This window comes from Agelaius tricolor, unplaced genomic scaffold (genome assembly GCF_023055355.1).
Source record: "Agelaius tricolor isolate 1412-34295 unplaced genomic scaffold, bAgeTri1.0.p SCAF_9, whole genome shotgun sequence".
Classification (NCBI taxonomy): Eukaryota; Metazoa; Chordata; class Aves; order Passeriformes; family Icteridae; genus Agelaius; species Agelaius tricolor.
In genome coordinates, this window is record NW_027269269.1 from 29,286,278 (window position 1) to 29,297,157 (window position 10,880).

The 10,880-nt window shown below is 41.0% G+C and overlaps 1 protein-coding gene across 4 annotated transcripts; it reads right to left on the reverse strand.

The window, feature by feature from the left end:
* Positions 1-171: 171 nt before the first annotated feature.
* On the reverse strand, positions 172-10,880 carry TAGLN3 (transgelin 3). 4 transcript variants are annotated; one of them, XM_071433446.1, is made up of 6 exons: positions 10,724-10,880; positions 10,506-10,619; positions 9,911-10,137; positions 8,881-9,055; positions 4,247-4,349; positions 172-727 (listed from the first exon to the last, which is right to left on the reverse strand). In XM_071433446.1, the coding sequence occupies exons 3-6, from the start codon at positions 10,088-10,090 to the stop codon at positions 586-588; spliced, it is 600 nt and encodes a 199-aa protein (XP_071289547.1). In that variant the 5' UTR covers positions 10,091-10,137; positions 10,506-10,619; positions 10,724-10,880; the 3' UTR covers positions 172-585. The 4 variants fall into 4 exon arrangements, with proteins under 4 accessions (XP_071289547.1, XP_071289545.1, XP_071289546.1 ...); XM_071433444.1 differs by having other exon boundaries at positions 9,911-10,092; positions 10,724-10,879; XM_071433445.1 differs by lacking the exon at positions 10,724-10,880 and having other exon boundaries at positions 10,506-10,699.

Below are 10,880 nucleotides of genomic sequence, written 5' to 3' on the forward strand. Positions count from 1 at the left end.
TAAATTGAACATGTAACACAGACTGTAAGCACTATAGCAGGGAGTCACTCAGAGAGCACTCTGGGTTAGAGATAAGAGAGATTGACCATTGAAAGTATTTAACTCATCTGCACTGTACCATGTGGTTGTTGGTTTCAACTTTTACCCCCTTTAAATAATGAGTCTTTGAGGTATCTTTATTTTGTCTTTATTCTTCAGTCAAACAATATCATCACTAATTGAAGAATGAGGTTATTGGTTGAAATACAAGTGCAGTGTGAGACAAATATGGACGATAACACTTTGCAAATAAATTAATACAGAATAACTGTCTTTGCATAGTTCAGAAGTGAAAAGTAGGAGGCAGCAGTGCAAACGTGCTGTGAACTGACACACACCACCACAAAAACCCAAGTTCCTAGGTGAGCTCTTGCAGCTGCAAAGAAAACAAACCAAACCAAAAATACCCCAAACCTTAGAAAGCACTAACTTTTACAAACCAGGCAGAAAAGGAACTAATAAGCATTTTTTTTCTTTTTCTTTTTTTTTTTTTCCTTAACAGACCATGCTGCAGAAAGAGTGTTTTCTCCGCAGAGAGAGATGCTTTTAGATAATCTGCCTTGGCATCCCATAGCCTGTCATACCCGACTGTGATGCTCCTTTGTTGCTCCCCATCTGAAGGCCTATTACATTCTGTCCCTGCCGAAGCTGCTCTTCTGAAAATCCTCGTCGATTCTGCTGTGCTTTCCTGTCCAGATACACACAAAAAAAGCAACATACGTACATATCATTCTGTGTAGGATCATGAAATCACACAGAGATTGTGATCATGAAAATCAATCTGGAATTGGCTCGTATCCCTTGTAATGCATTAAGTCATTTGCCCCATCCCATGTGCTGGACAGTACTGGCTGGGCTAATTGCTTTCCTGCAGAATTAATGCTCTACTCAAATCTACAATACTTTAGACCTTTACTGTCCCTGTTATTGTAGAACCCCAAAGGACTTCCCCAGAAGCTGTGACAGGTAAACTACTTATACCGTGTTGTATATAAAACACAAAATAGGGTTAATTTATGTTGAGCACTATAGCTCTTAACAGCTGTAATCCATGGGATCTGATCCATAAGACACTTACCTGTGCTGTACTACAAGTTGATACCCATCTAGAGCAACAGTAAAAACTGGTGTAATTTAATTCAGTGGACTAAATAAAAGCTGAGTGTACCCAGAACAGCAGTGGGTCAGAGAAGGGACTTAATAATTTTTGCAGAGGGGACATTGGTTGTCGGCAGGACAGAATGTTTGCCTTGTTGCTGTTTCCAGATCTCTCACCTCCTAAGCAATAGGCTTTGCCCCCTGCACCTGTGTCTTAACTGTATGACAGTTCTTTATCTTCTGCCAAAACATACTGACCACTTTGTCCAGTGTCCCTGGTCTCAAAAGCCCTTTGGATCAATGAACCTTTGTTGGAGCATAAAAGAAGCCATTTTCTCCCTGAAAATAGCACTGAAGGCCAAAGTGGCAGCTAAGCAGAAGGAGAAAAGTTTGCACTCTGCTGCCTCACAAGAAAATGTTCGTCTTGGATTCATCTTTCATTTCTACTAGGTGAGGAAAACAAGCAATTTAGGATGGAGAAGGACCAACCTGTTGTTATCAAATGAGCCATATGAATCGGCAGAGTCCCAGACTGAGGGACTACCAGACTCTACTCCCACGTGGGTCGAATCTATTTCTCTGCTGTGTCTGTCCTGTGATTAGGTTACGCAGCAGTATGGCATCAAGTTATAGTTCCCCTTTTCTTTCCCACCCCTCCACTAGATGAGAATACTAGGTTAGGTACCTGCTACGATTGAAAATCATCAACATGATTCTCTCTATGAGGGTCAGATCCTGCACTGTGCTGACAACCCTGGCTCAAGTCTGAAAAAGCACTTAAACCCTCTGTTAGGCTCAGGGTGTTCAGGAAATTGCAGGAGATGAACACACGTCCACGTGAAAGCCCAGCAAAATGGAAGGGGGAGAAAGACCCACAGGACACCAGGGCTGACCAGTCATTTTCCAGAATGAGTCCTCAAGTGTTGAAGTATAGACTAATAAGAGGGCTTATAGAGGCCCGCCACAGGCTCTCAGATCCCACAGCTCTTGCCAGAAAACTCACTGTTTTGAGGGAGGCACACAGAACTGCGGTGTCTCAGAAAGCAGGCCCCTCTCACTGCTGCTTAATTTTTTTTTCCAGAATACTTACACAGGCAGCAAACTACTGCCAGGATCTTCATGAGAGGATGTTTTTAGAACAACTCCTATTACCTAATTGAATCTCAGGTTCACTGTGTCTGCCTCTATTTTAATTAAAAGAACAGGAAAGTATTCTACTGTTCTTTTCTCCTTCCTCCTAGAATTTTTTGCTATGTGGATGAATACTTCCACAGAAAGTCAAAAAGTAATTAAACAGAGAAAAAAATGAGAACTGCAAAGAAGAAATAAAAGAAGAGACTAAAGGATAGCCTGGCTAGGCTAATAAAAGTTGATTTCATATATGGCTTGGATCATATAGTGTTATTTTTACCATCACAAGCCCCACATTTAGTATATGATGGTCTTACAGATAACATGTATGAGATTTGTTTTTAGATGAGTGGAAATGGCCCTAACTGAGACTAAGAAAAGAGATGAAGGCAAATCTACTCACCTGCCACGTCTCACACTATGTCAAGTTCTGTTTGGCCTGTCTGCCATCACTCTTACCTAAAACTGAGCCCACCAGATCTGTCAAATTTTTGTGCCAACTTTACACTAGTGCTTGTGTTTGCCAAGCCACAGAATAACAATGGATCCGTGAATCTTGCTATGCAAGGACGGGGACATCAGTCTGATGGCATTGGGAATGTGAGACACTGGCAATAGAAAGTTAAATGGCTTATACCTCAAGTGCGGCATTATCCTAATCACTGTAGATCCCTGCATGGATATTCTTACTCTGTTTGATACTGGTCTCTCAATTCAACTTAAGGCGATTAAGAATCATCCTGAAAGCCCTGAATTATGAGTAACACTGGGTGGCAGTGGGAGGGTTTGGTCTGCCTGAAGGGATAGGGAAGCTACTCAGGAAACAGCTCCTGACTGGCAACATGCCATAACACTGATTTTCCTTAAGGCAGCAACTGTAACATGGTACTTCACAGGGACTGCAATGGATATGGGTTGGCTATCCAAGTAGTATGGGTTGGACAGAGCTAGAAGAGAAGGGAGGTGATCACATCTTCATCCATGCCAAAAAAAGCTGTTCCCACCCACAATTAAGACTCCAGATTAAAACTATTTTTTCGATGTGGGACTTTGTTTTAGTTACATAAAACAAATAAGCCTGTCTGGGTCATAGTGATTTCATGTCTGGTTTATATTAAAGAATGTAACTGGATTTGAAATAAATTTTAAACCTAATTATATTCCATAAATATAAATCTATTTGTGCAGTGTATTAAGTTAATGTAACCTGATTTCATAAAAACAATGCGTAGGAGTTTGCATTTATTCACCTGAAATTCAAATCTCAGATTTAAACAGAGTTTAACCAGCTCGGTGTTGAAGACAAAGTGAAGTTTGCTTTATTTTTGCTGAGCCTCACCTAGACATCAGAAAATTCAAGCAAAGAAAAGACAAGCAGTCAGAACTCTTTTTGCTAACCTGCCTTTGACATTTCTGTGTAAGAGATACTCTTGGATGGCAGAAACTTATGTCAATAATATGCCTGTGGGGCAGGAGAGTAACTGTGGGAGGATTTCCTTTTCTTCCTGTCCCTGCTTTACAGCCTCCCTATCCAAAATAAATGGAACTTCAGAACAAATAAACAGCTTTGCCAAGACAGAGACTTCTTCACAGATAAGCAGTGCTCCCCAAGAATAAAGAAGCCTAGGAAATTAAATAATTTTTGTCTGGATGAAAAAAGTAAAGAGACTTCATGCCTTCTCTTTGCTAAGTGAAGGGGTTGCTACTTGAGGGTTCACAGACATCCTCAACAGCCTTGTCCTTCGGTCCTTAGTCCTTCTGTCTGCTATCTGATGTGAGAGAGCAAACCTGATGACAAATGTACACTTTTCCTGCTTCCCGTCTCTAGCCTCCAGAGAGAAAAACCTCACTATTACAAGGAAACTTGGGAAATATTCTTCCCTTCCTTTCTGAATAAATTTCCTTAAAGCCTAAAGGCAGATGATATTACCAGCTTCCCAGGGAAGACAGCTCTGGGCAGCTGAGCTCTGGACTTTACCTGTGGAACCAGGACGGATCTCCTTTGTAGCAGCCATCATCCTTGGTGACCGCCAAACTGCCCAAAGCCATTAAGGTTCTTTGCACTGCTGCCATGTCCTTCCCTAGAAAGCCAGACAGTGAAATTAATGTAGGAAATCTTTGCTCAACAAATAGCTTGGCACATTGAAAACCAGTTTTATCTGATGTATTAACTAACTCTCCCAGATCCCTGAAGATGTGCATTATAAGAATTATAAATGCTATTTTACCATTGCTGAAATGAAAGTACTGACATGCAAGAGCTTATTAAGGTCAACAAAGGGATGGAGTTAAAGCAAAACTTACTTTTTCAGGCATTTCTAGATTTCCAAGCCTTTGATTATTTTAATACCTTCCTCCATACCATTTTAAGTCTATAGAATCACTTTGACAAAATTTTCTCCTAAGGAGAGATTATTCTGGTATGCAAATAATGGTAATATAGTCAGTAAAATGTGGCTGAACGAGAATAGTGTGTTAAATAGTGTGTGGTGTGTCTCAGTTTATTCAGAGTCCGTTTAATCCCTGTGCTAACAAAGCTCACAGCAGTTCTGGGAGATCCTGTGCAGATAAATTCTATCCGTCCTTTCCAAATTAACCATCAAAGCACCTTCCTAAACCTTCCTGCTTACTATGATGCTATTCAGTTTCATACCTTTAATTTCTCCCATTTGGCCCACTATTTTTCCATGTTCTCCCTATGCTATCTTACTTCATTTCTCAGTTCAGAAAGTCAGGGCTAAAGTCTCAGCTTTAGCCAAATAAAAGTTACATAACTCATTACCCAATCCAGACATGCTACCTTTTGGAATACTTTCTAGTGAAAATAAGTTGCAGCAGGTATTTCCAATTTGTGTGAAGTAGTAAGTTATTGGAAATCTGCCTTTTGCCTCTCCCTTCTGAAATTCTTCCATGAGCATTTCTTTTACTCCCCTTGCCTCTTTCATTCCAGTTCTTCCTCTTTCCTAAAGTAATGTATCTAGTTAACAGATCTGATTCTGGCTCTTCACATGTGAAAACAAGCAATTCAGAAAAACAGAGACACCAGAGACACGATGATAACAGAATTCAGAAATACCTCCAGTGGACCAATATTAATGGGCATTACTGTAGATGAGTTGGAGTGTAGAGGGAAGGGAGCAGTGCACACTCTATGTTTCTGTAGTGCATCACCCTGATTACAGGCAGATGCAGTCCAGGGCTCTGTAACACAGTGGCTGAAGTGAGGACAGCACACTAAAGCTGAAAACATCTATCAGCTTCCAACTGTGGCTGTGATACAGACTACTAAATTTTATAAAAATCCTATCTGTAGGGGACCATTTGTTCAGAAAATAAGTTGTCAGCCCTCCAGAACTTATTTATTTTACTGTATTTAAGGCAAACTGCATCAGAAGGGTCCTTGCAGGGGAGGGCAGCCACAGAGCCGACATTCCCAGCACGCACATCTGCAGGCGCACCCAGAGGAGCATGAGGCAGGAACCCTGAGAGCTCCCACAGCAACAGATATACCATATGCTGTAACAGATGCCACATACAATGTCCTTGGGATGCCTCCTGTATAGCAGGAGAGCAGTGACTGCCTCGGATGAAAAGAGATGTGGAGAAGGATTTAAAAGTGAATCAGCTGAATAATGATGGCAAGCAAAGGAAAAAAGCAAAAGGAACAAAAGACAGGCAGTGAAATATGATGATCAGCCTTGCAGAGCCATCTGGCAGCCCCCCCACGCTCTGCGCTCAGCTCTGCTTTATTTGTCACATTTGACAAGTGGGAGATGCTGCAGGGGGAAAACTGGGTAAATGGGAGCTGAATGACATGTGACAAAACAAAGCCACAGCTCTGCTCTTCAGAGACTCCTTGCTACATAAGAGGAGTGCTGTGGGTGAGGGAAGACCTGAATCCAAGTGGTCTTGTGTTACTTGCCCTCCTCCAGCAAAGGATACAAAGGGCTTGATCGTCAGCATAAAAAAAAAAAGCAGGGAAAAATTTTAATTTTTCAGTGCAGTTACCTGACAGAAGGGATCATACACCTTCCCTGAAGCCAGGTTCCACTCTGGTATTGCAGCAAATTGTAGTCAGTGCCTTCCCTCAGCTCCAGTACTTGTTTATTGACAGCCATGTGGGCTGCCCACCTAGCTCACAGCTTCAGCCTCTCTTCAGGGACCCACACTGATGACACTCCTGCATCTCAGTGTCCTCTGCAGTGTGCTTTGAATAGCACAGCGTTGTAGAGGAATTTGGCACTGTTTTTAAAATGAGGAGGAAGGGGTCTCTGCTCACTTCTTGTTCCAAGCCTTTCTCTTTAGGCGAAACCTATCTGGAAGGACCTCCTCTCCAGGTCCAGAAAGGAGAAAGTTCAAACAAAGATGGAGAACCACTCTGCAGAGTACCCCTAAAATGCTTTTTTTGCAAATGTTGAAAAAATACCCAGTGATTCACCTGCCTCTTGCCTGCCTGGAAGTATATCAAGGAGGGATCTGTAAAAGGCAGCGAACATGTCTTGGGTGTGGATCAGGGAAAGTTGTTCAGCACAGTACATTTATGCAAGAAGGGGCCAAAAAAGAGGTGATACTTCCCCTGGATCAAGAAGCCAAAGAGATGAAGAAAAGTGCAACAGATGGACTGAATGAGTTTGAAACAGCCAACAGCAGATCATATCCTAAAATATTTTCATTAATCATTGCTAAGAATTTCAAAACAAAAGCTCATGGAAAACAATTAGTGCCAGGGGAAGGCTGTTTCTCAGTCACACACTTTTCTTTCCCTATAAACATACATTGACATTTCTCTTTCTAAAGAGATTATGGTGTGAAGTGTAGGAGCGCTGCAATTATGAAACAGTGAAATAGAGATTGTTCTTTCTGCCCAGCTAAGGCATCCCTGTCCAGACAATTCAGCCCTGAAGCAGCACAGATGCCAGAGGTCAGAGTTACAGTGAGACACAAAGAGTTTTCCTACTGGACAGACATACTATGTCATCCCAGCACTGAAATGAGCAGCAGGAAGGATGAAAAGGGAGTGGGAAAGTGAGGAGTTACAGATTAGGTTTGGGAAGTCTTAAAATTACAGTGAAGAAAAACCTTGTATGTCTTCCTCCTAGGTTGCAAGTTCTGTTTTGACTTCCTGTCCTCTAGAAGTTACTATCTTTTCACCTTATGTCTGTTGAGAAAAGGTGATGAGTGAAAGGAAATTAGGAGACAGCCACTAGCAGTAAGAGCATTATGTCTTCAAAGCAAGTGCTTTTCCTCATAAGGATCAATGTACCATATTTTCATATGCATAGTGGGAAGCCATTATGAGTTGCAAAAGACTGTAAAGAACAACATCTGAAATGAGCAATTATCATCCCTTACAAGTTAGATGGAGCTTCTCTCTCAGCAGTCTGCTAGGCTGAGGGGTGGGAAGGTGCTACTTCAGGGAAGTGAAAATCCCTTCATTTAAGACATGTAAAGATAGATTGCATAAAACACTAAAAACTAAATTGGAAGAAACAATCCTGCCCTTGTGCCAAGGGTACGGATTTGTCAAGCAAATCTGTCACTCTGAGACATTTACAGATCCCAGTAACACCATCTGTCAGTAAGTCCTGTCCCTCTAACCCATTCATGAAGAGCTCCCTAGTCTTTCATTTCTCCAGCTGTCCTTCAGAGGAATGATCTCTTCCACATGTATTCCAACTGCCTGTGAAAACACACCCCACTTATTTCTCTTGATGTGTACTCCTACACAAACTATGCTGGCCAGCTTTCTCAGTGGATTGTTTTCCTCTTTCCACTGTTTGATTCTCATGGAAGATTTTTGACCCTTTCATAGGTGCCTTTCACTGCTCTGCAGCTGTCTTTGCTCTGAGCACTTAGCCAAAGCATTGCATCACCTTGTCCAGGGAGATGCAGGATATACAGTGTGTTTGGTTTGAGCACCAGGATGGGATGTACCACCATAGAAGTGAGCAAAACCAGCCCCATGAATGCACAAATGACTCAGCTCTTCAACAACTAGAACAAGAAGTTTCCATTTCGAGCCTGGGAGGGAGACTTCACCTGCCTTACTGTAAAACCACAGAAGCACCCTGAGTTTTTCTGCTCTTGCCATACTGACCTCTCCTAAAAGTCTCCTTAGAGAGAGAAGGTCAGCTAACATGGCATTAAGCAGTGAGTTTTGTTTCTCACGAGTCATAAATGAACCCTCATAAGCTTCACAGAGGCACATATGTTCCTGGGAATGCATTTCTTAGCTCCAATTTAAGCTTTGCTTATAATTTGAAGACTGCAATAAAATTCTGTCATCAGAAAATCAGGGTTTTTGATGTTCTTATTAGGAGCTATTTACTTTAAAATAATTAGCAGAGAGAACAGTTGTTTTATTAGGCCTGTGAATTTCTATCAGAATGATGGGGTTTTGGATAACACACGTGATCTTGGAAGGGTTCTGTTATGCCCTCAGGGCAATATAAATCCCTCAGAGGAAATAATACAGCACTGGAAGAACATGGTAATGAGGTAAGGCAAACAGAAACAAAAGATAATTTCATTAGAGAATATGCCAAGACAAAATGCACATCAAAGCAAAGTAAAATGAAGACTGTAAACTGATTTTCAGCTTATTATTTTTACCTTCCCATAAATCCACTGTCTGGAAAATATCTGTTGTTCTTACTCCATAGATTTCAGCAGCTTTTAAGAACTGAGATATTTGTTCCATCTGCTTGAAAGCCATTTTTGATTCAGAGATCTTTGCAATAGGCTCATTTCCCTTTGGATGCAAACTGTTTATTAACTTGCATAACAGCTGAGAGATAAAGACAGAAACAAAATTAGAAAGCAGGCACCAAACTAGAAGGCAATTTGTGCTCATGAAATGATGTTGCAAAATGCTTTTGACCTGGCCAGTTTCGGTTAGGGACATAATTTCTTCAGTTAAAAACAAAAAAGTGAATTGATAATAATCAAAGTATATTAGAAAAGCATTAAAGCTTTCATTAACTGAGGCAAAAGCATAACCATATAAATCCTAATCTGCTAGAAACAACAAAGCAATCACTGGTAGAGGTTATGTAACAACGGACAGAGAAGAAGCCTAATGCCCAAGCCAAAAAATAAGCAATATCAATTGAAATGTTGTTAAAGTCACTTTGGCAGAGATTCAATGATTAGCATAGTCTTACAGCTGCTGCAAACAGCAGCATCTGCCTGTTGTTCAATAAACCAATGGAATACAGTGTTTTAGCTACAGAATTATTCCCAAGAAGACAGTTATGACACAATTCTGTCCTTCAAATTTGCTATATCTCTTTGCCTTTCCTTGTCAACACTAATTATTTCTTTAAGATAAAAGTATACATGTTGTTTAAAAAAAAGATCTCATTTAACTGCATGAGAGAAAAAGCTGAAGGAATGAGTCATACTTATATATAAAACATGCATGACTCATAAGAATCATGAATATTGTACTGATCTCAGTGTACTAGTAGGATAATTTATATTCTGAGATTAAGACTCTTGGTCAAAAGGAAATAAATCAGATTCTAAGATGTATATTTCTGCACTGACCATGAGCTCTGATCAATTTATCTAAATGAAGACAGAACACAGGAGCACTGTGCAGATAAAAACATTAAAGTGGGAAATTGGGCAAAACACTCACTGTTCCATCCATCAACCAGGTCTGAAAATGTTGCCTTCCAGGAGGAGGGTGCTCTATCTGTTCTCCACACTGTACAATAATCCAGTTCACCAGTCTAGACTCTAATTCCGCGTCGTATTTCTGTTCAATCTTTTCCTGAACTTCTCGGCTTAAGCCATAGCTTGGTCCTCTGTTAGCCATCTCTGGAAACAGAGAACTTATTCAGTGGGCAGAGTCCCAGTCCACACCTTTGAAGTATGCACAGGAAAATTAAAGGATAAAAGAGTGAGCAGCCTGCCCTAAATATTAGACAGTTGAACAGATGTTCATCAGCACTGCAAGTAACTGTATATGCACCGAGTTATAGCTCCACAGAACAGGGGAGGGATCAACGAGGGAATGTCCTTTTCCAAAAGCACAAATTAGCTACATCTTTTTTAAAAGGAAGGAGAAAACAGCAGTCCCCCCTACCCAACCACAAAAACAGAAAAAGCAAGATTTAAAACACAGTAGGTTTTAAAGAGAAGCTTCTACTATGTTTATAGAGAATGCAATAGGGTTGTCAGATCAACATTACAGCTGCCTGCAAATCCAAAAGCATTTTAAAATTGCCTACCTAATACTTGCTAATAAGAAGAAGGTTGTGCATGGGAGCTCAAGCAATCCGATTAAAGACGCAGTCAGTCTTCCTCAGCAGAGATGCAAGGATGGATATCCAGAGATCAGCACACTGAAAAGCAAAGATGAATTTAAGAGATGAAGGCTGCCACAATGCCCTGCTGCTGCTGCAGCATTGTGGTTTGAAGAACAGTATATTGATTTGATTTTCCTCACATATAGGGAGGGTCAGAGCAGGGGCGTTGCTAAGAGCCATTAAAGAGACCTGCCTCCTCAGTCAGAGTCCATGGACCCTGTTTATCTTGCCCATCTGTGGTCTGTTTTCATGCATCTTTCCTCAGCCTTGCACTGCTCACCCCACTGGCTCAGATTT